General features: G+C 40.8%; 4 protein-coding genes across 4 annotated transcripts; 3 read left to right on the plus strand and 1 right to left on the minus strand.

The window, feature by feature from the left end:
• Window positions 1-2,033: 2,033 nt before the first annotated feature.
• On the plus strand, window positions 2,034-4,845 carry LOC310954862 (tudor domain-containing 6-like; the record flags this gene model as incomplete). The annotated part of the gene is made up of 2 exons (XM_083924550.1): window positions 2,034-3,443; window positions 4,792-4,845. 2 exons carry the CDS (start codon window positions 2,034-2,036, stop codon window positions 4,843-4,845), a joined length of 1,464 nt encoding a protein of 487 aa, XP_083780676.1.
• LOC310954863 (tudor domain-containing 6-like) lies at window positions 4,842-7,146 on the plus strand (the record flags this gene model as incomplete). The annotated part of the gene is made up of 2 exons (XM_083924551.1): window positions 4,842-6,850; window positions 7,131-7,146. 2 exons carry the CDS (start codon window positions 4,842-4,844, stop codon window positions 7,144-7,146), a joined length of 2,025 nt encoding a protein of 674 aa, XP_083780677.1.
• A 2,745-nt stretch (window positions 7,147-9,891) lies between these two features.
• ankrd66 (ankyrin repeat domain 66) lies at window positions 9,892-11,313 on the plus strand (the record flags this gene model as incomplete). The annotated part of the gene is made up of 3 exons (XM_083924552.1): window positions 9,892-10,030; window positions 10,812-11,040; window positions 11,181-11,313. The coding sequence occupies 3 exons, from the start codon at window positions 9,892-9,894 to the stop codon at window positions 11,311-11,313; spliced, it is 501 nt and encodes a 166-aa protein (XP_083780678.1).
• A 274-nt stretch (window positions 11,314-11,587) lies between these two features.
• On the minus strand, window positions 11,588-22,407 carry adgrf3a (adhesion G protein-coupled receptor F3a). Its single transcript, XM_083924553.1, has 15 exons — window positions 22,283-22,407; window positions 22,041-22,190; window positions 20,669-20,775; window positions 19,508-19,566; window positions 19,291-19,415; window positions 18,962-19,177; window positions 17,894-18,136; window positions 17,655-17,795; window positions 16,775-16,892; window positions 16,409-16,487; window positions 16,034-16,213; window positions 13,033-14,355; window positions 12,901-12,942; window positions 11,763-11,798; window positions 11,588-11,678 (listed from the first exon to the last, which is right to left on the minus strand). The coding sequence occupies exons 1-15, from the start codon at window positions 22,398-22,400 to the stop codon at window positions 11,622-11,624; spliced, it is 2,994 nt and encodes a 997-aa protein (XP_083780679.1). The 5' UTR covers window positions 22,401-22,407; the 3' UTR covers window positions 11,588-11,621.
• Between the last annotated feature and the right edge of the window lie 5,009 nt (window positions 22,408-27,416).

Below are 27,416 nucleotides of genomic sequence, written 5' to 3' on the forward strand. Positions count from 1 at the left end.
AACCAACCTTTGAATGTCGGATGTCACTCGAGGCTCAGATTGTTCATCCACAGCTTCATGAGACTTCTTGCTCCTAAATGAAGTTAAAATTCTTGTTCATACCTGTAAAAAAAATGTTGTCAAGTTCATCAGATGGACAGTGGATGGCACCAAATGCCAGTTTAGTGAATCTCAATGTTTGGTTAAGTGGGGCTGGGTATGAAGGAGCCAGATGGATTCACACTGCATTAAAGGAAGTGCAACCACAACTACACACTTACCCACCCTTCCTGATTCAGCTTCAGTTTCCTGGGATTTGGACATTTGTGCATCTCTAGTGACATTATCCTGCATTGAGTGGCAGCCATATTGACATGAAGCAGTTAACCGACCATTCAAGCAAATTAAGTGCCCAGATGGCAACTAAAGATGTTTCAATACAACAATTCGCCACAACAATATATACGTTCTTCCGGGTGGTAAAAGCCGAAGCGCTCTCCGATGGCACCAGTGGTAAACAAACCCTCCGAACGAGCAAACAGAGTAAATGGCTGGAAATTCTGAGTGATCTGCGCCGAATTGGAAGTACAATTTATTTACACACCTCTAAGAATCTACAAGTGAACTTTTGTATTTGTGCATTTACATGTCAAATTACAAGTGACCTTGATGAGAGAAAGCAGTAAGAACGAAGAATGTTTAATGTGGACGACCAGCAGCTCCCAGTGTTTAAGGCGAGGAGATCTGGGTGTCCGACTAGGGCCGAGAGGAGCACACGGCTAATTCACCGGTGTTGGCGTCCTTCTGACCACTGTTGTTAACACAAAGCTAAATTAGGCCGTTCAAACGATATTTGGTTGCAAAGATAAGAAGTTAGACTTTAGTTAAACACCATTAAATTAACTCAAGACAAGACAACTCAAAACCTTCCCACTGGTGACACAGATCTGTTATCTGTGAGAAAATGTCTCAACAAACACGATGATGGAGGTTTGGTTCCCTGTTAGAAGTGGCTCCTCCTCCTCCAGGCAGTCTGTCAGTCTTCTCTGTAGCACTCGTACTTTTGACAACGTCCACTCGCTTGAACCTCCTTACCCGCAGGTTCCGGTTGATAAATTTAGTGTTTTTTGAAGGAAATTGATAAAAACCCTACACCTTTCGCTCTATATCATGCGGCGCAATCCCAAACACAACACGTTTTCATTTTTAACATATAGCACTGTTTACAGTAGCAGCTGGATCGCTTCAGGTCAGTAGAAGCTGCTCGCGTTCTGCCACCTGGAAGTATCTCGACGCCTGTTGTTTACAAACATTCTGAAATGCCGTTTACTGCTTCTAACTCCTTAACTTGCACATCACATGATACCAATCTGATACACAGGATTCCTTTCTTTACAGCTGTATAGCCTACTATTAACCCTGTATGAATGTGATGTGATTGCTGTCATTGTTGTATGGCCTGGGAAAGGTTAAACTTGTTGTAAAACATGAACAAATGCAAAATATGAAAACTCTTTTCGAAGCGAAGAAGCACTGATTTCGAGTTTAGTCTGCTAGCGGAGAGTGTTCAAAGCTAGCGTTTGTAAAATGTCAACAAACTGCATTCATTCAAGGGGTGGCACTAGTGTTGCCAATTTCAGTTAGACTACTGTTTTATACTGTCACTCTACTATTTTAATAAGTGAATATTTTATTTGACTAAATTGTGTATGTATTTTACTGTTTTTTTTATTTTAAATTCCACCAGTAAAATAACCATGTGTACAATATGCAAAGCTTCAGTTTTTAGGCAGTTATGTGGGGTTTTTGTAAGTATTTTGTTCAGGACAAAAGTTTATGGCATTGAATATTTGTATATACTCGCTGATGCCAGATCAAGTATTTTAGGAAGTATGTGAGGCAATGATGGTATCAAAACAACTCTAATCATAAGCAAACTGTCCTGGAAGTTCTTACAGTTGGTGGCAACAGTATGATAAAAGCCTGTCTTTCTTCAGTGTTGGTACATTTGTTTCTTTCTATTTTGCAGGTGTATTTGACCTCCGGACTCCACAATGTGTTCAATTCCTGGCCTTCCAACGCCAGGATCATTAGTACCTGTTGTCATCACAAGGGTGAACCTTAACTCCACTTGTGGTCTTGTGGAATTATGGGTTAACCTAGATGATGGAAGGAAGCCTCTTTATGAGCGGATGAGAGAGGAAATTCAGACTCCGGATAGGACGTTTTATGGATCAGAAGGAAAACCAGGGGATCTCTGTCTGGTTCGCATTAGTGACACCTGGCACCGAGCTCGGATTGTATCGATTCAAAGTGAAGCATACAAAGTTTTTCTAATCGACCAGGGACAGCCCCACGTCACCACAAATGAAGCTTTGGCGTGGGGCCAGAGCAACAGTTTTCTCCTTCCTCCTGAAACTGAATCATGCGTACTCTCAAATGTCCTCTACCTTGAGAGTAACTGGTCTGAAAATGCCACAAAGTTTTTGATGTCTCTTCCTGGCAAGACGTTTAAGGGACTTGTTCAACATGTGCTGATGCCAGACAGGACCATTCTCCTCGACATACCAGTTGTTTCCAAGCTCATATGTATGATTGAAGCCGGACAGAAGATTCCAGTAGACGAGTTTAAAAGCCTTGTACAGAAATGTCTTGAGGCCGACCACACAACGCCGCAACAGAATCTGAATGTTAGTTGCCAACTTGAAAAACGTGACCAATACTTTTACCCAGAACTGTTAACTGATACTTTTGAAATTGTGAATGTGACACAGGTAACTAATCCAGGTAACATTTTTTGCAAATTACTAGTTTTTTCCAAGGCAATGACAAAATTATCAGAAGAGATCCAGCAGCACTATGAAGAGAGCTCAGATTTAGGAGAGACACAACATTTGACCTGTGGAGATCCATGTGCTGCTAGAGGGATAGACGGCAGATGGCATCGCTCCATGCTAAAGCAAATCATGACTAGCGATGGTGCTGTAGATGTCTTGCATGTGGATGAAGGAAAAACTGAATTAGTCCCAATGGGAAACCTCAGACCTCTGCATGGAGCATTTCGGAGAATGCCAGTCTTCACATATCTCTGTTCACTTGAAGGTGTGAAAGATAATGGCAAAGGGTGGACTGCGCCCCAGACTGATTACGTGAAATCACTGCTCCTGAACCAGACAGTTGTGGCAAAATTTACCCACCACAATACACCTCAAGATATCTATCATGTCATTCTCTATGCAGATAATGCTCAATGCATAAACAACCAAATTAAAGAGAGGGCAGGCCCTTTTTCACCCTCCAAGATGGAGCCAAATGTCCAAAATGAACCCATTAATTCGTTATTTCTCAGTTCACTTGGAAAGGAGCACTGCATGGATCTTCAAAATGGCAGGACAGATGATGTACCCACTTCTGGTGCTAATGATACTCATATCAAAGAGAGCTCAGATTATTCAGACCCTCCAGTACAGATTAATGGGCAAATTTCAACAAGTTTTCCTTCAGAGGTGCAAAATGCATGTCACGATAAAGTGATGGAAAATGTTAATCGACTAAATGCCCAGTGCACAGATTACCCACTTGTGGAGAATGGCCAAGCCCTTGCAGTGAATGAATCTATTTGCTCCTTCCCCACTGAAGCAAGTATGGCCGAGTCTGTTCCTGTGAAGGCTGTTTCACTTGGGTTGTTTGAAGTTCCTGCAGAAGCGCCACAGGAAGTCTATCAGTGGTTTGAAGATCATGCTGTTGGCCAACATTTTACCATTTCAGTGGTGGCAAAGGAGGAAAGGGAAGGGAAGCTATTTGTTGAACTGTTTTATGGACCTCTGAACGTGGATGTGAAAGTCAGAGAGATTATTTCAAAGATGATACAACAAAAGATGACTGATTTCATTCAGCAGAGCGGCCAGCAGCTCACAAACGAATCTGAACATCTCAGTATACCAAATGAGGAGTGCTTAACGCAAGAGGTCATGAATGTATCAGTAACAAAAATGACTGAACAAAATCAAGTCAACAGCAGCAATGGAACATGTGAGAGAGATGAACTGAATTCACAGTCCACAGTCTCCTCACCAGAGATTGGACATGAAAAGACTGTAGATGAAGGAAGAAAACCAACTTCAGATGTCTTTCTCATAGACAGAATAACAGATGGTGGTGACTCAGAAATGACAAAACCTTCCCCTACTTCTTGCCCAGAGGGGAATGGGAACATCTCCATGTGGTTAAACATTTCTCCAAACAAGACAGAGGAGGTATATGCATCCTGCATTGTTGGACCACATTACTTCTGGTGTCAGTACACCGACACTGAAGACTTGAACATAGTGTCAAGGCTTGCTCAACAAGCAGGACAGGCTCAACAGGATGCAATGTTCCCCAAGACCCTTGGTCCTGGCAGTCCATGCCTTGCTCTGTTTTCCGAAGACAACCAGTGGTATCGAGCTAAAGTCATTCGCAGAGTGGGTGATGCATTCAATGTTGTGTTTATCGACTATGGAAATGAGTCTGACGTTAACATCAATAATGTGAGATCACTTCCTCAAAGTCTGCTGGAGAAGGCTCCTCTGGCTTTTTTGTGCTCTTTGAATGGATTTGATAAGACCCAGGGTTCCTGGGATGACAAAGTTTACGATGACATCTACAATCTTCTGGTTGATAAACTACTCAGCGTGACAGTAATTAACATGGATGAGCATTCAGAGGCTGCAGTTCCTCAGTTTGCAGTGGAAATTGAATGTGAGGGAGCTTTTGTAAATGCAGCAATGCAGAAATATTGGAAACCAGCTGCCAAACAATGTGTTTTGACAGAACATCCTCAAACAGAAACTGTCCTCCAAGATGGTCAAACTGAGTCCAACATGACACAACTCAGTGTTTCCAAAGTAAACGTGAATACTTGCATGTACAAGAAGCCCAGCCTCACCAAAAACAAAAAGGAGGAAGTGTATGCTTCTAGTATTTTGGATCCACACTACTTCTGGTGTCAGTATGCCAACAAAGACGAGCTCAGCAAAGTGTCAAGGCTTGCTCAGGAAGCAGGACAAAAGCAACAGGACAGGATGTTCCTTAAGACTCTTGGTCGTGGTGGTCCATGCCTTGCTCTGTTTTCCAATGACAACCAGTGGCATCGAGCTCAAGTCATCCGCAGAGTTGACAATGTATTCCGTGTTGTGTTTATCGACTATGGAAATGAGTCTGACGTTGACATCAAGAATGTGAGATCACTGCCTCAGAGTCTGCTGGAGAAGGCTCCTCTGGCTTTTTTGTGCTCTTTGAATGGATTTGATAAGTCCAGGGGCTCCTGGGATGATAAAGTTTACGACACCTTCTACAATCTTCTGGTTGATAAACCACTCAGAGTGACTGTGTTTAATATAGAAGACCATTCAGAGATGGTGGTTCCTCAATACGCAGTGAAAATTGAATGTGATAATGTGGTTATAAATACCGTGATGCAGAAACACTGGAAACCATTTCGACCAGAACATGTCAAGATTGAAACGGCTCAAGCAGAAACTTTACACCAAGATATTCAAACTGAGTCCAACATGACACAACTTAATGTCTACCAAGTAAATGCAAATACTGATAACATTACAAACGACTCCAAAAACAAAAAGGAGGAGGTATATGCATCTTGTATTGTGGATCCACACTACTTCTGGTGTCAGTTCGCCAACACAGAGGAGCTCAGCAAAATGTCCAGGCTTGCTCAGAAAGCAGGGCAAAAACAACAGGACAGGATGTTTCCCGAGACTCTTGGTCCTGGCAGTCCATGCCTTGCTCTGTTTTCCAGTGACAACCAGTGGTATCGAGCTCAAGTTATTAGCAGAGTTAGCAATGTATTCAATGTTGTGTTTATCGACTATGGAAATGAGTCAGACATTGACATCAATAATGTGAGATCACTGCCTCAGAGTCTGCTGGAGAAGGCTCCTCTGGCTTTTTTGTGCTCTTTGAATGGATTTGATAAGTCCAGGGGCTCCTGGGATGACAAAGTTTATGATGACTTCTACAATCTTCTGGTTGATAAACCACTCTGCGTGACGGTGTTTAACATAGATGACACTTCAGAGGCTGCAGTTCCTCAGTTTCCAGTTGAAATTGAGTGTGAGGGGGCTATTGTAAATGTAGCAATGCAGAAATACTGGAAACCAGTTGCCAAAGAACGCATATCAATAGACCATCTTCAAACAGAAACTGTCCTCCAAGATGGTCAAACTGAGTCCAACATGACGCACCTCAGTGCTTCCGAAGTAAACGTGAATACTTACATGTACAAGAAGCCCGACCTCACCAAAAACAAAAAGGAGGAAGTGTATGCTTCTAGTATTGTGGATCCACACTACTTCTGGTGTCAGTACGCCAACACAGAGGAGCTCAGCAAAGTGTCAAGACTTGCTCAGGAAGCAGGACAGGCTCAACAGGACATGATGTTCCTCAAGACTCTTGGTCCTGGCAGTCCATGCCTTGCTCTGTTTTCCAATGACAACCAGTGGTATCGAGCTCAAGTCATCCGCAGAGTTGAATCTGCTTTCGATGTTGTGTTTGTCGACTATGGAAATGAGTCTGACATTGACATCAATAATTTGAGATCACTGCCTCAGAGTCTGCTGGAGAAGGCTCCTCTGGCTTTTTTGTGCTCTTTGAATGGATTTGATAAGTCCAGGGGCTCCTGGGATGACAAAGTTTACGACACCTTCTACAATCTTCTGGTTGATAAACCACTCAGAGTGACTGTGTTCAACACAGAAGATCATCCAGAGATGGCAGTTCCTCAGTATGCAGTGGAAATAGAGTGCGAGGGAGTGCTTGTGAATACATTGATGGATGAATATTGGAAAGGACTGGACACAGACAATTTCAGGTTAGTAGACATTTCATCAGTTTTTGAAATCTTGGAATGGTTATTTACATTTATAAAGTTGTTAATGAATGTCATATTCACTAGTTTATTTAATGCCATTTGATTTCTCATCTTTAGTGGACCAGGATGAGCAGTGTCTTCGAAAGCCTGTTAAATTAATGGTAGGACTTGTTTTTCTCACCAACTGGTGGTGACATACTGATATTTAGACATGATAGCTATTTTAAATGTAATGTTTTCAATACGTGATCTAATGTTTGTTTGTTTGTTTTTGTTTCAGCTCTGTACCCAGATGAATTCCCATGTTGTCAACTCAGCCGACATAGCAAACTTGATATTTTGTGAATTGAAAATACACGTTTGTCTTAAAATATTCGCTAGTTACATTTCTAACTAAGTGAAATGAAGCTAATGTGGTTAATTTGTGTCAATAAACATACAGTATGTGCATGGATGAATAAGGGGGTGATTTTTTTTAATGGATTTCTATACATTTGAACAGGCTGTCTCTTGAATTAATAATTCTTTAGTTATATCCAAGACTTCTTTTTATTTTTAATGGGTGAGTAGTTGGACTTCATATTCTTGTTAAATACTGGCAATGCTTAACGCTATTCATAAAAACTTTTATACGTACATAAATATTATAATAATTAACTTAATATATTTATTTGTTGGAAAGGTCAATATCTACTTGAGCTGTTTGAAAGACGTGATGGATTCATTGTAGCAGTTTTCCCGATATTGCATTACTGTATGATGCCAATGTCAGAACTGTAGCATATACATCAATTCAGAATCATAGTTAGCCATACCTACGAGTTGATTTTGACCGGCAAAAAGGGGTTTACAACTATTTAAACAGTCTATGGTATTATCCTTTCATTTTAAGTACGCTAACTCAAATTAAGTTTAAGGTCGAATATGTAGAAGAGCAGAACACCGCCATCTAGTGTCTCAAGATCGTAGTCGCAACAACAGAAAATAATTCCACAACTCAGGTTGCCAGGTTTGTTAGACCCGATCCGGTAGCCTACAGGAGACCGGAGTCTGTTTGAGCCGGTTTGAACCCGTCCCCTCCAGCAAATCACACCATAAAAACAAGTATTGTAGAGGAGTTTGACTGACAGTTACTGTTAGCCGTTACTGTTAGCAGTTACAGCTAAGTAAACATGAAAGTTAGCTTACCGATCAAGGCGAAACGTAGCCATTTCGTGTGCTTTAATGCCGTTGAACTCCTTTATCTTAGCCCATGGAATAAATGCTTAGTCTTTACTGACTCTTTTGCCCGTCTCTGGTCACTAAGCTGCCGGGACAAATAACGCAGCTGCAGGATTGGCAAACTCCATTTTACTCAGTGCCAGCCTATAGTAGCTGCACCGAACAACAGGCAACCCTGCATTCCCAGCCGCTATTGGCTGGTACAATGTAAACAGAATGTGACAGAAAGTAAAAAATATAAATATATTAATTCAGGCTAAATATATATTTTGTTATGGAAATGCTATACTTTCATTCTGTACCCCTCAAAACAACCCGTGGGCTAGCGTTCGGTAAGTCCTGTCACACTCCGGCGGTGATTCCAAGAAGCCTTTGCCGAAAACCTCCATGAGAAGCTCCGCAAAGAGGGCTGTCGCCCGCGCCCCTTACACTGATTTAGATATTCCAGTCACACAGAGATTATGGTGCTGTTTGCAGGAATCCAGGTCGCTGACTTTAGCCAGTAGGTTAGCGTTGCTCTCTTGTTAGTGTGACACAGGCCTCGGGTTTTAGCAGACGCTCGTCTCGTAGATTTGCATTTACCTCGAGGGAGCCTATCTTCTGAGCGTAGTCGGACACTGTGGCGTGGACGGGGTCCAGCTTTGCTTCGAGCTTTGAAATTCAGGCTTTGAGATCGATGAAGAGGGCTTTGAACTCTGCAGATAGGGCTGTACGGTGCTCTGCCCAGAGGTTAGCAATAGCTGCCAATGCTAATCTCACCGCCTTCCTCGTCTGCGGTGCTAGCCTTCGCCCCCTGGTCTTTTACAGTCTGTCTGGTCGCATACATTGACATATTTCGGTGGTGTATCCATCAAACGAGACAAATATTAATATTTGTTGTGACTTTCGGGGTCCTTTTAAATGAGAAATTATAAGAAGTTGCGGGAGCAAGACTTGGCTTGCGTCTACTCCATCTCAGCCAAACCAGAAGTCGTGGGTGTATTATTTAAAAAATATATATAATCGAAGATTCTACAATTTCAACCTTTAATGTAGAAACATATCATGAATGAAAATATAGGTTACAAAGACAGTAAAACATAAAAAGGAATAAAGAATAACAAAGACATATGGGGTCAGCTAAACTAAGGGAGTACATTTGAAATGCCTAAAAATATTATTATAGTTTTTGAGTTTAAAGTTTTCCATAGTGGTCAGATGTGATTTCAAACGTATCTAGAGCAGGCGGCAGCACCGTTTACAGCAGGGGTGTCAAACTTAGGCCCGTGGGCCAAATCTGGCCCGCGGTGTAATTATATTTGGCCCGCAATATCATATCATGGTTCTCTGAGAACTGACCCGCGAGTATAAAGCTCATACACGTCTACTTTTCTGTTGACAAACATGAGCATCCATGCTACCAGTCTCTACAGACAAACTTAATCCACCCCTCCCCAAAAACGACCCAAAGAAAGATGGAGAACAGGAGCTTTCAGCAGCAGTGGGAGGAAGATGATCTGTGTCTGAAGGTAAAGAGCTGTTTGTCTCGTCTGCAGAGCCACCGTGGCTGTAACCAAAGAATCAAACATAAGAAACACCACGACAAGAACAAGGACCTGCACACAAAAGGTCCAACGTTACACATCTAGAGAGAAGGGAAAACATGCACATTTGCAGACTTTTTTTTTTTTTTAGATATTGAGTTTGGCCCCAACTTTGTCCCAGTTTTTAAATTTGGCCCACTGTGAATTAGAGTTTGACACCCCTGGTTTACAGGCTCATGTTAGCACTAGGCGCCATCTTGTGTTGTCCCGCTGTCGCTTAGCAACCGTAGCTACGCCATGACGGAGCTGCACCAGGCCGCCGCAGCGGGGCACTTCGACCAAGTGGAGGAGATCCTGAGGAAACACGAGTGCGACCCCAACCACAGAGACATCGACTGGAGCCGCAAGACTGCGCTTCACTGGGCGGCAGATAAAGGTCCTTTCTCCTAGCGTTAAGTCTCTCATACCATTAGTTTGACTGCCCACTGTAACGTTAGCTGTTTACCCGTCAAATGACACTGCCCGCTGTGCTGTAACGTTAAAGTTTAACTAGGCAGCCACGTTTAAAGACCCAGTAGTTTATTTGTTTTAAAGCTAAGCTACTCACCCACATGTTGGTGTTGAAATATGTGCTTCTCAAATGTACAGAGTTGAACACATTGAGCTGTTTTGACTCCACTAAATACTCCACTTTACTGTGTCCTGTCGACCAAACTAAAGGTTTTTGCTTAAGTAACTACAGACACTATATAATTGGTATTCATCTGTTAAGTAAAATACCTGTCAATCAATGTGGGAGGTAATAGTGTTTTGAATTGATAAGTAATTTAACTTAACTTTAACTAATGTTCATCAGACCAAAACCCAAATATGGGCCTTTTTAATTTGCATTAACTTAAAACAACGACCAGCGGGCATTTGCCACATTTAAGAGGCTGGGCAAAGATGTTTTTAAATGATATATGATAAATGACAATCATCACATTTATCACAATTTATTTCTAACCTAATAAATAGATTATTTGTTCCACCAAATATCATCTTGTTTAGTGCCCTTTTTGGTTGCATTACTGATTTAATTGTTTGTTTTGTTGTTGTTTTCTTGCTTATTGTCATAGGAGGGATTTTCCTTTACCACAGTAGAATTAGTTTTTAGCCAATTTCATTTAAAACAGCATCTGGTTCTTAAATGCAAGTGTCATATGCCTTTTCAACAGGACATACAGAGACGGTCAGGGTCCTTATTGAGCATGGAGCCAGGCCGTGTCTGAGGACGGAGCATGGATGGACTCCTGCCCACTGCGCTGCAGAGTCCGGCCGGCTGGCTGTGCTGCGGCTGCTGCACTCCCTCCATGCCCCAATAGACAAGGAGGACTGCTGTGGAGACAAACCAGTGCGGATAGCCGAAATATACGGACACCGTGACTGCGTTCGATTCCTTCAAAAGTATAAAATAAAGCCCAGTTTTTCAATTCTTTCACCTGGTCTCTGAATCGCCTTTTTGTGTAATACTTTAATAAATGAACATTTCTTTTAAATACAAAGCTTTCTTAAATTGTAAATTGCTCTGTTCTTGTACGTTGCAGAGCAGAAATTGAGTGCCAGGCCTACCGCAAGATGGCAGCCCAGAAAGGGGTTTCACTGGATGACACAGATGAGGAGTGGGCACAACAAGGCGAAGAAAACAGGATATCTGGCAATATTCAGACGAAGCCTTAACTTATCTTTATACAACAAAGTTTGTACAAAAGTTGACAGTGTTTCAGTGCTTAAGTACTAAGGAAAACATGTTATTTACAGTATTGCTCAAACCTCATTTCACATTAATATGTAGTTTAATTTAAAGCCACAAACAAAGCTTACCTCTTAAAACACACAGCTACTGTATCTACTAAACAAACTCCCAGTTAATAAACCAAAAATAAACAACAGAAATCATCAAATGTGTGTAAATGTAGTCTGTTAAGCTGTTATCTGGTGTTTATGCATTTGTTTTGATTAACAAAAGGGTGCACATTGTACAATTTTCACTTCTTACGGGTTGAGTCTAACTTTGTGGAGCTGATGGTAATCGATCCTGGAGCCTGGAGGGCAAAAGAGAGGAAAGGGAAGTGTAAATGAACAGTTATGCTTTTTTACATTTGTAAACTCAGGCGTAGCACACTTACATTTTGCTTCAGACGAGTCAGAAGTGCATCACGGGTCTGTCAAAATTGGATTAAAGGAATTTTAATGATGCTGTACTCACTTATTTGTGGTTTATAGGATTTCTAATAACACTTTTAACTTCTGTAAAAAGTCTAATTTCTGAGCCCCATTTGTAAACAGAAACACTGTTTTTCCTGGATTAAATTCATAAAGTTATCCAGAGATGATTCCCAAGGCATTTTAAGCTTTTTGCACCATATAACAAAATCATAGTGTAGACATGCTTCAATTAATAGTTTGACATTGAGAAATAGACTTATTCATGTTTTCATCAAGAGTCGGATGAGAAGACGGATGCCACTTTAATATGTGATTGTTAAATATGAAGATGAAGCCAGCAGCCTAGGAGCTTTGCTTAGCTTAGCATAAAGATCATCAGTGATGCGCTGCATGGTCAGGAGTACGACTGGACAATACACCAAATGTATTTGATCGCTGGCATTGTGAATTACGGAAGCCCGAAAGGGTCAAATATACAAACATTTTATTTCCTCCGGTTTACTGTGATAACAAGAGAAAAAATATAAAATTAGAAAAATTTAAAAATGATCTTGTGATCCCGGGAATACAGAAGAAAATCACCTCATTATCATGGGAAAACGGAGCAAAAATATCACAGCTACCTCTATATTTTCACAGCGAAATGGAGGAAAATGATCTTGTTATCATGGGAAAACAGAGATAAAAAATATCACAGGAAAACGGAGGAAAAATCACGGGAAAATGAAGGAAAAGGAATCTCGTTATCACAAAAAAAAACAGAAAAAATATCAAATTTTCACAGAAAAACAGTGGAAAATGATCTCATCATGGGAAAATGGAGAAAAAAAAAGTCTAATTTTCACAGGAAAACAGGAAAACGATCTCTATCACGGGAATAAAAAGAAAAATTATCTTGTTATCACAGGAAAACCGAGGAAAATTATCTGGTTTTCCCAGGAAAACAAAGGAAATAAAATGCATGTATGTGTGACCCTTTAGGGCTTCCGTAGTGAAAGCCTTACCTGACTAAATTTAATCTCATACCAATTTCAAATAAGTAAAGTGACTGATGTAGAATCCATAAAACTAAACTCAACTAGTTAGGATGTAACTTACCAGTTTGTCCCCCAGGCACGTGCTTAACAAGATGAACAAACCCTGCACATGAGAAGACAAGAGGTTACTGAGCGAGAAGAAATACGTTTTACTGGTTACGATGGCTTGAAGATCATAGTGAGCGCACTGTACCTGGAATGCGTTCAGCAGGGTAAAGGCATAATTGACCACGATGGCCACGGGTCCATGCGTGAGGTCAAGAAGCAACACGGCGAACCCAAAAATCCAAGTCACACCGAAGATTGGAGTTAGAAGAATAACTGACCTCATGACAGTCACGCACGCCTTTTTTTCTTTTTCATTCGATTTTTCCGCATTCATGGGGTTATCCAAAAGCTTTATGATCACCACTGCCATGGAGAACACATTGAAGAAGACAATTATACCGACTGGTATGATAAATGCATAGATGGAGCCTTTCATGAGTCCAATGTAAAGCAGCCAACAGGTCTGACGGGAGAAATACGAGTCCTCAGCGCCACCATCATAGATAAGAAACGTCATGACAACGATCAGCAAAGGACACACGTAGCCCAGGAACAGGGAGAAGCGCAGGTAGATTTTCTTGCTCACAGTATGAAACAGAAAAACCGCTTGGTGAAGAAGTATGCTGCTCAGACACAACATCCAAAAGAACATGGCAAGGAAACAAAAATGCTTCAGCACCACAAAGATCCGACACCACATTACATCGCTTGGATTAGAAGATGCTAAAAAACAGCAATCTGCAATCAGCAAACACAGGGAAATGTTGCAATGGGCGGTGTGGCGTAAATACAAAGTGTTTGTCTTAACAACGGCGCTCCAGACGGTCAGTTCGATCACAAGACTGATGATGAGAGACACGAGTGAGATAGACAGCCCCACTTGGGTCACCTCAGTGAGCCCATCGATTGTAATTGGATGCTTTGACATTAAAATGGCAAATGAAGACAAATGGATGCAAGTGCAAAGTCCCTCTTCGTAAGGACCCTTCCATTCGCATCCTACTGATGACCATTCTCCGGTGCTGTTGTCCCACCAGACACACTTTATTGCAACGTTGGGACGCCTCGGCCTGAGTAACGCAAAGTTGATTTTAATCTTGAATGAATCCAGCTGTTTAAGCTCAGTAGTTGTCGACACAACAATGCTGTTAGGGTCAAACTCAGCATCCGTATTGGGCAAATAGTTCTCCAGTTCTTTAAATCCCGCTGTTTTCACACTGCCAAGGTCTTTGCCGACAAGAGCGACAGTGACATCAAACACCTTGTTTTCACATTGGGACCTCTGTGTGCAATTGTTTGTGGCGACCTCTATATTTTTCGTTTTAGGGGTACGTGTGAGGTTTGTGATCTCAATCAGGTGCTCAACAGAACTCAGGTATCTCCCAGCCAGTGAAGCGTTGCCTTCCTCACTCGCCCACGATGCCTGAAGAGACCTTTCCAGCAAATTGCTGGATGACACCACAAAGTCCTGAAAACAAAGAAGCTTGTTTTAATTGCAGTGGAAGTACACCGTGTCTGCTCAAAGTTAGAAAAGGCCTTTCTCCGGCTTGGGTTCCTTGGATACATGTGCTTAGATGTGCTTGTTCCTACTATTCTGCTGTATTAACTGCCATAACATTTGAGTCATATTCACATTACTATAGATATTTTTATAATTACTGTCTTTGGTTGCTTGCATCTCTGGAAGTGTGTCTGTCTCTCTGTCTTTGTGTCTGTCTATGTCTTTCTCTCTTTCTCTCTCCTTTTCTTCCTCCCCAACCGGTGCAGACAGATGTCCGTCCTCCCCAGAGCTGGGTCTGTCTGACGTTCCTGTCTGTTATAGGGAAGGTCTTCAACGCCACCGTACTCTACGGGGGAATTGTTGGGTCTATGTTAATCATAAATAAGTCATAGAGTGTGGTCTTTACCTACTCTGTAAAGTGTCCTGAGACAACTTTTGTTATGATTTCTCACTATAAATCAAATTGAATTGAAAATACATCTATTTGATTAATATTACTACTAAATGATTGGTTGATTTGACAACGCCTGGGATTGTTGGTAGCAGTAAGTAAGGTTTAAGGTTTACTTGTTGAGCAGCTTCTTTGTCAGAAACACACGGCAAACAAGAGGGGAAAACTGTTCTCATGTTGTTCTAACAAAAAAGTCCAATAATCTGCTTTTTCCATCGTGTCTTTAACAACCAGACGGAGGATGATGGTAAGAGTTTAATGTCTACCCCTTAATGAACCACATCGTGTAAACTTTTGTAAGCTGAAATCCAAGTAACACAGGATTTACACAGCGCAGGGCCATAAGGGGCGACACTAGCCCTCTAATAATGAATGAATGAATGAATGAATGAATGATTTATTTCAAACATGTAAAAAATGAATTACACTTGAAGCACGAGTCATTAAAAACCCTTTGTATGTTTGAAAAGGAGCAGGAAGAAGCATTATCTTATTAATTCCTACCCCTTCTCCACTTAGCACCTAGTACTATAGGTTTTCTTACTTCCTGTGTGTCCTGTTTTCTTTAATACGCTCAACAAAAACAGACAATAACCAACAAACATCACAATAACCGCTTGTGTAAAAATAATTAAATGACAAGTACGGCAAGATGTGAGAACCCTAGTGTTGTCATCCCCCTCTTCTTCCCTGTACCTTGTAAACACCATCTGTTTGTACTATATTTAAATATGGTCAAATTGTCCCCCCAAATAAACTGAAATGTAAACTGTCCGATGGATAATAATAATAATAACTGTTTCGCTACGATGAGAGGCAACCTATCATAGCCACCAATCATAATCCAAAACATAAACTTCAAACGAATAAGGAATTACGGTGTGGTGCAGCGCAGCGGGAAATGTTATGTTGTGAAAAATGACATGCACGGATTACACGCATGCCTCGTTTACTGAGAATACCTCGAGTGTGTGAAGGCAATTGAATCCAGCACAGGAATGTCTGATACTGAACGAAAATACATTGATTAGCTATTGCAGAAAACAAAAAATCCAACCATAAACGATACCAAAAATGGGGTTTGATGCCATGAAAATCTTAAGCGTTAGACCTTTAAATGAAACATGTAAGTAATGCTCTTTTTAAAACCCAGTAATAACTTTCAACAGCTCAACAAGATCATGCGATACTCACATCCACTGCTGACTCGTTATTTATGCTCTTCAGCTTTTCACTCAAACTCGAGAGCACTTGAACCGATGCGTTTATGTTGGCGAAAGTGTTGATTTCCCGTGAGTTATTAGTAACTTTCTCAAAGCTGGAGAAGACGTGCTCAGCGTTTGTATCTGTAGCGCCAAGTCCAGTGTCAACGGTCTGTAACAACAGTGAGGATTCATGGGTGAGGAATAAGCTTTTGTACGTTCACATCTGCCCACAGGGGGAATATGGCTTTTGAATATCAGGCTATTTTAATTGGCTGCTTTATATTCTGCTGATATGTTTGGTACAAGTCTTTTTATAAATCAAGTGACGGAGACTCTTATCTTTAGTTATGAAGATTAGGCTTACGATCGCTTTCTGCAGCACACTCTCCACCCTTTGGTTCACACACCCTGACACCTCTGGTCTCCATTCCCCCCGCGTGGAGCTGAAAGGATGAACATAAAATCGTCAACAAATATGATTATCAACTAATCATAGAAGTAATGTTTTAAATGCCATTTAATTGCCTTAAATTAGTTTGATTCACATCCTCAAATTGAGTATACAAGGTGCCTTCTGTGATAGTCAACTAAATGTGTTTCGTGCACAGAACAAGCAACTGCGACGGGCATTTTTCAAGATTTTTTGACAATGTAAGAACCAAACAATCAATGGATTAATCAGAACAAAATCGTCCGAATGTTATCTGCTGATAATTAGTTGCAGCCTTACTTTATGCAGTCCCTTCGTCTTTGTCCGGCTGTGTCCTTGCATTTTAACACAGCAGTGAATCCAGCTTTGGTTTCTTCCCAATCGCCGTCGGCTGCACAGAATCTATCGCCTTGATCGTCTGTTTTGAGGCAGAAAAGTTAAGGCTTAAAGTGTAGTATCGGCGCAAAATCATCCCATGGTCTTTTTCAGCACTTACATACATCAAATTAACAGAGAAATCCTGGAGAGTCGCTAACAGCCGGACGTGGCTAACACTGATTAGCTTGGGGCAGTACGGTGAAGGCATCCAAACCTCTTTTTTTAACCACTAATGCTGCTGAAAATAACACTAAACCTCTCCAGTAGCATGAGAAGAGTCCCTACACATAAAACGAAGCACCAACAACATAGTTAGTGAACCCAGCGTTTATTAAAAGAGTGTTTTAAAGACTTACCTACTGGCCCCTGTACCAGCTCCTCTCATAGTAAAGTCCATTTAAGTCGATTACCAAAGTCAATCCAAAAGGAAGGAGCCCATTGGTGCTTTGTTTTATGTGTAGGGACTCTTCTCATGCTGCTGTAGAGGTTTGGTGTTATTTTGAGCAGTATAAGTGGTTAAAAAAGACGTTTTAATGTCTATAGCGTACTGCCCCGAGCTAATCAGTGTTAGCCACGTCAGGCTGTTAACGACTCTCCAAGATTTCTCCGCTTATAGTTCATATACAAAATAAAGGTCTCGATGGTTTATTTGATGTGTGTAAGTGTCAAAAAAAGACCATTGGATGACTTTGTGCCAGAAGTACACAAGTAGTGTTGAAATGTAATCTATTGTAAGCAAATATGGATTTGATGTAAGACAAAGTGTTTTTCTGACAATATTTGAACGTATACTAAAACATACCATATATGATATTGACATCAGTTGAAGCAGTTCTTGTTTCATTGCACCTGTTCTTAAATTTGCATTTTAAGTTTGGCCTTTTCGAGGGTTCATCACACGGAACAATTGCATCACCTTCATAAACGTTACTTTCAGGAGGACCTGCAAGGATCACAAAAGCCCGTCATGTATTTTCAGTTTACACAAAGATTCGTTGAAATGAATGGGTGAAGAAGACGGACACAAGAAAATGTACTTACCTGCGGATTGTATGTCTGTGAAGGTGTTAACGCTTTCCCATGTGACATCATAATCTTCATTGCCGCTCCCTATGTCACACTTGACTCTAACACTCATTAAATCCGATTTCTTTCTGCAGCGCGGAAATGATGGCACCGTGGTGATGACAATGTTCGGCAGGAGGGATATGTCTATTACAGCGCTGGCTTTGTGAGTTATGGAAATTGAGCCTGACGTTTGATGATAGAGACATGTGTACTCTCCTTAGACAGGAAAAAAGACAAACAAGCTGTGAGAACACAATGTTGCCACCTTTTCGATCATCTCCATAGCAACGCCTCTCTGTACTTCCGTTCTAACCTCTGACTTTTCAGGCTTTTTTACGTAGCTGGTTATAATTTGTAGCATTATAAAATATAAATGAGCACAGAGAGAGTGAGATACTTGCTACAGCTGCATTATCTATCTATCTATCTATTCACTGCTTTGTTCTCGATAACGGCGCTCACTCTCCTTGTTCATTGTATTGCCTCTCTCTCTCTCTCTCTCTCTTGATATGAGCTAATTGGCTGTTGTAACAGGTGACGTGTTACGTTCTAAAACCAGCTGCTGGCGATTTGACCAGCTGAATCGCAGGCGACAACATCAGCCGGTTTGAGTCCAGACGAGACGGCTCAGTTCACACCGCTGCAACAGTTTTGTCCCGTTGTGAATCGTTGGTCTGAACTGGGCTTTAGCAACAGTAAGCAGAGCTGTCTTTCACCAAAGGGACATGCAGACACATGTGCATTTGTACAACAGCCAATAGAAACGCTCTCTCTCTCTCTCTGAAATGACCTGTGATTGGCCAAACTCCCCCGTCACGGTCTGGAGGAGGCGCAGAAGTCTAGTTGTCTCTCAGAACACTTGAATTACAACATGATAAAACATTACTACGGTGGTTTGACCAAAAAATAATCTGCCTCCTCCAGCTTTCAATACAGTACTTGAGTAGATTACACCTCTGATTCCTCATTTAGACATTCACTGAAAGCCAGCTCGCGGGCTAATTAAGTCAAACGTAAATACAGTGGCTGAAAAAAATATACCTGTCCAGCGTTGTGATACGACTGTAAGTTTGACACTTGTCTCCAGTGCTGTCGATGTCACAGTTGACTCTGTGCCGGAAAATATCTGAAATACTTTGCCCTCATGTTTCAGCTGCCACACTGGCGAGGCGTTCAGTTTCTCCGTTAATGTGCAGGTGAGAGTGGGCTGCTGCTTGTTGCACACGGTGCCAGATGGCATCTTTAAATGGACAACACCTGCGGAAAATAAGCGTTACATCAGCGTAAAATCAGCTGCCTCGTGTTGTTTATTCAATCCAGGTTTTAAAACGGAGAACGGTTTCTTCCCACCCTGCGTTAGACATAATTACCTGTGACATCCATATTAAAGGACGCTGACAGATTGCTGCTCAGGCGTCCAGATGTTTCGATCAAATCTTGTTGTTTGATGTTGTCAGAAAACATCATTTCAAAATCTGCGATGATGCTGCCGACCCTTCGGTGAAGACAAGGAGCAGATTTCAGTCACATATCATATAAAACAGAAGAATAACAGAAATAGTTTAATGTGGTAAACAAGGCATGTACCTGTATTTGGTAATTGTTAAGATGTCAAATCCCCTCAAAGTGCTGTAGACTTTTTTCATCTGAAAGGCAACAACTCAGTCACACGTTGGTAAACTAACGGCACACGACGATACCTGAATTAAAGACATCCCTCCTGATCTGGCAAAACTCATAAAGGTCCCATATAATGCTTAATTAATTAATTTGGGCGGCAGTAGCTCAGTCCATAGGTGACTTGGCTGGGAACCATAGGGTCGCTGGTTCAAGTCCTTGTGTGGACCATGTATGGAGCGTGGACTGGTGGCTGGAGAGGTGCCAGTTCATCTCCTGGGCACTGCCGAGGTGCTGTTGAGCAAGGCACCGAACCCCCAACTGCTTGGGGCGCTGGTCACTGGCAGCCCCCTCGCTCTAACATCTCTCCTTAATTGCATGTATAGGTCCTGGTTGTGCATGTGTGTGTATTTCGGCCTGTGTTTGTAACAAGATTAATAATAAGAGTGAAAAAATTCAATTTCCGGTGCGGGATAAATAAAGTAATTCTTCTTCTTTATTAGCCTCATACTTCTACTAGAATATGTGTTAAAGAAATGTATAAAATATTATCAGAAATGTTCTTTTCATGCATATAATACAAAGTGTTTTTCTTCAGAGTGTTTGTTGCAAAGTATGTGCCTGCATGTCTGAACCAATTTTATTTGACCCATCTGGGGAAAGTCTGATAACGATTTCCCTCCCAAAGAGAACTGTGGAAGTAACAGCAGCTGTGACCTTGTAGAAACTCTTGTGTGGAAAATAGTATCTGTATGTAACTGGTTAATGATTATTCATGTACTCTTTAATAAAAAGACACGGAAGGAGAATGGAAGGCGGAGAGAATTTGCAGTGGGACAAGCCAAGCAGTGCTCGTTGACCTCCTCTCTCCCCGTGTCAGATACGTAAAAAGTGTCTCTTGTCTCTGATTTGATGAAAACTGTTTATTCTTGTAAAAGAGTATCAGGAAGTCTCCATGTGTTGTTTCTGTCAAGGCAACTGAAAGATTTTGACAATATGTTTACAAGCTTTAATGTTTAAAAGTACTGTCCGTCTCATACTGAATATATCTGTATTCACATTGAAATCTCATTATTTACAGTATAGGACCTTTAAGTGCTGTGTTGTTTATACATAAGGATGAGTTTTTACCTCTTGTAACAGCTGGTTGTGACACTTCTGAAACTCCTGAGATGAATTTTCTTTCAGACAATTGTGATGCTCCGGTCCACTCAACGTAACCGATCCTTCGATAGTGACTGAAAAGGAAGAAGACACATGTTCACACGCACACGCATGCGTACGCACGCACGCACGCACACACACACACACACACACACACGCACGCACAAGCACACAAGCACACACGCACACACGCACACGCACGGTACTTTTTCCAGGCGTTATGGGATTCTGGGATTCTTGATGGAGTGTTTTGCTTCACGACACTGCTGATGTTTTAGCCCTGAGTTGTGGATGTTACCGACCATCCAGTCCCATTAAAGGGAGCATTATTATTAACAGATGAACGCACTGGGAAGATTCGAAGAGCTGGGACATTTTGTTGACTAATTAATAAACCTGTTTATTGCTTAAACTTTTGTTTTAAGTTCATGTTTAAGCGAAAACACAAATTTTTTAACCATTGTAAATTGAATATTGGACCGTTGGTTTAGCAAATCAAGCAATATGAAGACACACGACCCTTTTCACTACTTCCTGACATTTTATTGACCAAATAAAGAACATTGTGGATTAATGGAATTACTGTTAATTGCGGCTCTGAGACTTTGTCATCATGGGCCTAACATAGCAGTAGGCCAATTAGTTCAATCAGATCAAATCACTTTCCTCTGTATCATGTTTCCCTCATCAATTCATCTTATTCTAATTATGGTTAAAGGCATATGTCTAACCACTGATTATGAAAATATGTTCGAAAATGTGCTACTAAAAATGCAGAGTTATTTATTTTATCGCCCCTGCACAACCAGGGATATAAAAACAGCACATGAGACACACATGAAACACGGACACACACACACGCACGCACACACACACACACACAGACACACATACACACACACACACACACACACACACACACATGCACACAAAGACACACACGGACACACACACACACACACACACACACGGACACACAGACACACACACACACAGACACACACGGACACACACACACACACACACACGCACACAAAGACACACACAGACACACACACACACACACACACGCACACAGACACACACGGACACACACGGACACACAGACACACACACACACACACACACACACACACACACACACAGACACACACACACACATGCACACAAAGACACACACAGACACACACATACACACACACACAGACACACACAGACACACACACACACGCACACAAAGACACACACGGACACACACGGACACACAGACACAAACACACACACACTTGCATATGCAAACACAGTAGTAAAAAAAAATAAAAGAGTCAAGACCAAATACCTGTTTTGGTTGAAACACACATGGGAGCAGGTTTGCCGCTGAAGGTGCATTCGGTGCCACAACATTTCGGACTAGATTTACAAACTTTATCGCTCCATCTGAAGTTTTGCTTGCAGCTGCACTCTGTACCGGTCTGGACACTCCGACACTCTTAGGAATAAAAAGTGTAACATTTTAAATTGGTGATTTCATTCTTATTCTTTCTTATTTTAAATATTAATCAGAAGGCACAGTATGTTTACCTGTTGTCATTTGAAGGTTGTCAACATTCAGGGAGGTGTTTCTCACAAACGGTTTCCTAATCATCTCGGATAAGTTTGCGATTGCGCTCTTCTCTATTGTCACTTTGACGTAATACATTTGTGTTGAATTGTCTGAAACGTCCAAAAGAAACGTCAACCTGAATGCAATACATTTCAAAACACCATACACACCATATCTGTTTGGAACACTGTTCATTTGAAGGTCAAAATGAAAAAGCGTTTACCTCCTCCGACAGCCTGGAAGTCAAAAGAAAATCATTCAATTAAATGTAATTTAATGTTGCTCCTTTGATTTTGAAGATCTAATGTATTGTGATAGTGAAATACCTGGCAGATGTTCTGTCCCAGGACGTAAAGGACTAGAAGGGCCCACATCGTGTTCCTGCAAATAATCAGTAACATTAGAAGAAATTTATAGTTGCGTCAGGTTAACAGAAGTCTGGTGATTGACTGATGATGTAATACCTACAGTCCTGTATTTTATTATAGTTTAACACTGTAACTCAGACATGTCTCCTTAACATAAAGACCAATGAAGCGGTGCTTCGTAAAATGGCCCTAAACCGACTAAAATACCCCGCAAGCAAGTAGCATGGGTCGGCCAAAAAGTACAACAAAGACTGAGGTTTGATGCTAAAAGGCACACGTGTGGTTGCTGCGACTGCTGGAGCTGGTGCCCACTTCACTGACAACATGCTGCGGCATCCTACTGAACCTCCTTTATCCCTGGGGTCAAGTGGCTTTTTCCCCCTGGGTTGACTTGTTTTAAAACTATGTAAATGCTGTTAACTCATGTGTAGCTATTTTCTGTGATACACATTTGTTAGCGAGTCTAGTTTTCTACATACGCAAAGTCACTTTCAGAAGGCAAGGTACTTGGGGAAGACTGTGTTTTGGCTTTCATTGAGGTTAACTTTTAAATTCTGGTTTTAGTCTGATCACTGATGTGTCTGACTGGATTGTAGGCATTGATTACGCTTTAGAGAATATATTACTGTGGTGCAGTGCCTTTGGGGGGTATTTAGAACAATACATTTCTCACATTTTATATTTTTGAAAATGATAAATGAATGAAAAATGAATGAGCCCCAGTTCATGTTAATATGTGTTGGTTTGTGTGTTTAAAAAAGCTAAACCTAAAGTGTGTTTATGTCAGATGGAGGGAGAAGATCAAACTGTGGCCTTCATCGTAAAGATGTTAATAGAGTTGTTGTCTGTTCGTCTCTATGTGCCCTGTGATAGACTGGCGTCCTGTCCAGGGTGTACCCCGCCTCACGCCCGATGTCAGCTGGGACCGGCTCCAGCCCCCCCGCGACCCCGACAGGGATAAGCGGTTGAAGATGAATGAATGCATGAATGTTTCAACACCAGATCAGGAAATACATCAATACAGCCTCGAATGATGGTGTCACCGAGTACGCAGGTCTATGTACTGATCCGATACCGTGTAATTCAGCACCTCATAAAACCACTTTAAAGTAGATTATTTGTATTATTTTTAATAAAAGAGAGTTTTCATTCTCTGTATGAACAAATCCTAGCACATCCATGCATAATATGTAGCATACAGCGGTTACAAAAATAGTTATACACATGTTTTTTATTTAAATGAAGTGTCACAATCTTTTATCTATTAATTTTGACTGTGAGCGTGTTAGCTTTTGTTTTGGGTTTTGTTTTTTTACGCACTGGTATTGGATCAGTAATCGGTATCGTCAGATATCAGAATCAGTATCAGGAAGAAAATATGATGTTGTAACAACTCTGCATTTTATCTTAAACATTTCACAGACTCATTTTCTTACAGGACAGTGGAAAAACTCCTGCAGCCGGGTTTACTATTAAAGAATCTTTTACCAAAGAATAAAATTGAAGGCATAACTCCACACCAAAACATTTGATTTAAGTTTTATGTTGAGCATGTTCTCCAAAAACACAACACAACACAACACACACATTTACCTTCATTTGCTTTACAGTGTGGACAGTTCAGGATGCCCTCCATCATTAAACCCTTGATGTGGATCAAGGAAAACGTATTCAAACTAAGTGTTACCATCTTTTATCTATTGATTTTGACTGCGAGCATGTTAGAAGAAGTTATAAGTTAGCTACAATTATTTTGTTTCAAGATTGTTCTGAGAATGTAACATGTAATGTTATAGTAATGTTTTCCGTGGGAGGTTTTTGGATTTGGTTCCCAGGATGTTCTTTTTAAAGGTAGGATGGCGTTCTCCTCCTTTGTGATCATGTAACATTGTTTACACAGTGTCTTAAAGGACATTGTATAATCTTTTACCTCAATAATGCAATGGACTTGTATTCTAGTCTTTGGACTACTCAAGGCGCTTTCACACTACTTGTCACATTCACAGACATTCAAACTGATGGCAGTGGACATCTACATACCATCTAATCTGATCTAACCATTCACACCACATTTACACACCCATGCGCAGCACGGGGAGCAATTCGGGGTTCAGTGTCTTGCCCAAGGACACTTCGACATGTGGACCGGGGGAGCTGGCGATCAAACCGCTGATCTCTCAAATTGAGGACGACCCACTCTACCAGTGAGCCACAGCCGCCCCACAAAAGCTTCTCCAGCTTCTGTAGTTAAAATGTGGCACATTTACCCTTCTAGGAACATTATTTGAAATGTTAAACTTCCTTAAAATGTTCTTTGAACATTAAAACAGTTTCTTCTTTAGTAGTTAACGTTCCCTGGGACCTTAAAAAATGCTGTTACTACACTGTATTTTTTCATTTAATGATTAACAATAATATTACAGTTGAACAGCTAAATGATCCTTTAATTTCTCAAAGTGGGTTCGTCGGTTTATGATGAGCAATTTGATGTGGTTTACTTCTATCCCATTAACAGCGTTTCTTATCGGACTTAATGTTAGATAATAGTGATATGACTGCACTGAATCCCTGAGATGAAAAACAACAACAAATGGCATTCAGAGAAATTCAGAGTATATTACAAAAAGCTCAAAAAGACAATGCAACACTTAACTTTAAGTATGTGCATATTATGTTTAATTGTAACAGCGTGTATGACATATAATTCCTGTGTTTTATAGAAAAACAATAAAAGATCAGCTGACCTGTTCTCCTTGGTTTGCATCAGTGAACCGTCACGGCAGCGTCTGTCGCCGACAGAGCTGATGCAGGTATAAGGAAACTTAAAACAAGAGTTTACTGTTGGGCGACATGCAAAGTAAAAGAGGCTATTAGGTTGAAGTCATTTGACTTTCAAAAAGGCAAACATGCTGGTTATTTAATTTCCAATAACAATAGTGATACAGAGCACTGATCCAAGGCCAGGGTTGAATTAATAGGCTGTAAGCTTCCCTTTGTGGAAGTCACTGTGGTCATTCTTGCGTGAGGAAACATCAGGTTTGACAAACACACAACAAACAAATAAATAGATATAAATGCACCGAATTATTATTTATGGTTAAAATAATAAACCGTGCACAAATTTAACAGGAATTCAAGTGTAAACCTTTCAAATGCAGCAACAAACTGGTCGAACCTTTAAGATGAATTGAAGTGCGTCCTTATACATTATTTTGATTGATTGGAGTTTTTTTGGGTAAAACATATTTGTGACACTTCTGAATGTTAAAGTATGTGTAAAGATGTTTGTGTAGGTGCAGAGTGAAGCCGACGTTTCACAGGATCTCATGGCACATTCAAAACCACATGCAGCAGAGGCGCAGAGACGTAAGGAAACATCAGGTTTGACTTTCACACAACAAACAAATAAATAGATATAAGTGCACCGAATTATTATTTATGGTTAAAATAATAAACCATGCACAAGCAACTTGGAAAGAAAATCTTCAAATTTAACAGGAATTCAAGTGTAAACCTTTCAAATGCAGCAACAAACTGGTCAAACTTTTAACATGAATGATATCATATATATCAGTGATGTTTAATCCAGCTATTAAGTCAGTATCAGTGCGACATCTAACATCAGTATTGGATTGGTGCGTCCTTATACATTATTTTGATTGATTGGAGTTTTTTTGGGGTAAAACATAGTTGTGACATTTCTAATTGTTAAAGTATCTGTAATCTGCTGACCTCCAGCAGAAGCACATTCAGCCATAGACTCATTCTCCCCCGGTGTCACACTGAACGCCGGAGGAAGTCTTTTCTTCCGGTGGCCATCAAACTCTATAATTCATCTCCCCTCAGTCAGGTAAGGAACAGTGGAGACACTGTATCCTGAAAATGTCACTTTGTCACTTTATACCATCACTGCACCACTTTATTCAGTTGTACTTTATTCAGTTGTACTGTCACTTACTTCAGTAAGTAATGCTGCTATACGACACTGTCACTTTATATCACCACTACATCACTTTATTTATTTATTAATGGTTTACTGTAACTATCTGCTGATACACTTATTGTGCTTTAGGACATGCTGCTACATTTCACTGTGGTTACTGTAACTGACTGAAGTACGAAATGCTGCTACACTCCACTGTGCCATACTGTCACTTAGTTCTGTAGGACATGCTGCTATATTTTTAACATTTTTAACACTTATAACTTATCGCTCCTTCTCACTTATCTAGTTTGTACTTATTTTATTTCAATCTGCTGCTAAACTGCACGCTGCGTATTGTTGTATATTGTATATACCTACGCTTAACCACGATGTCTGTTGCACTCTGTCACACTTGGATCATTGCTTGATTTATCTGACATTAGCTTTATTTTGATTTGATTTATGTTTATGCTTATTGTTACTCTGATCCTTTTCCTCCTTTGTATTGAAACTGTTGCAAAATAATTTCCCTCGGGATAAATAAAGCTTCTTGAATCTTGAATCTTGAATCTTAAAGATGTTTGTGTAGGTGCAGAGTGAAGCTGACATTTCACAGAATCTCATGGCACATTCAAAACCACATGCAGCAGAGGCGAAAAAACAGTGTGCAGAGAGGTCTATGGCCTGCAATTGCAGCCTTTTACAGCCTGTTCGGTTTACAGACCAGTTAGAAGGATTATACAACCCTTGTGTTTAGGACTCAGCGGAGCACAGATAGTCTTTGTGAGGCAGGACGACTCGTTTTTAATCCCATTTGGA

The sequence above is a fragment of the Echiichthys vipera genome, assembly GCF_963691815.1.
Source record: "Echiichthys vipera genome assembly, chromosome: 12".
NCBI classification, from domain to species: Eukaryota; Metazoa; Chordata; class Actinopteri; order Perciformes; family Trachinidae; genus Echiichthys; species Echiichthys vipera.

Coding starts and splice junctions, on each gene's coding strand:
- adgrf3a (XM_083924553.1), bottom strand. CDS start 22,400: ATGTATTACGTCAAAGTGACAATAGAGAAGAGCGCAATCGCAAACTTA. Junction 16,893..17,654: donor TGATGTCAATATCATATATG/GTATGTTTTAGT, acceptor GCCTCAAAACAG/ACGATCAAGGCGATAGATTC. Junction 11,679..11,762: donor TGACTCGTCTGAAGCAAAAT/GTAAGTGTGCTA, acceptor TTTGCCCTCCAG/GCTCCAGGATCGATTACCAT.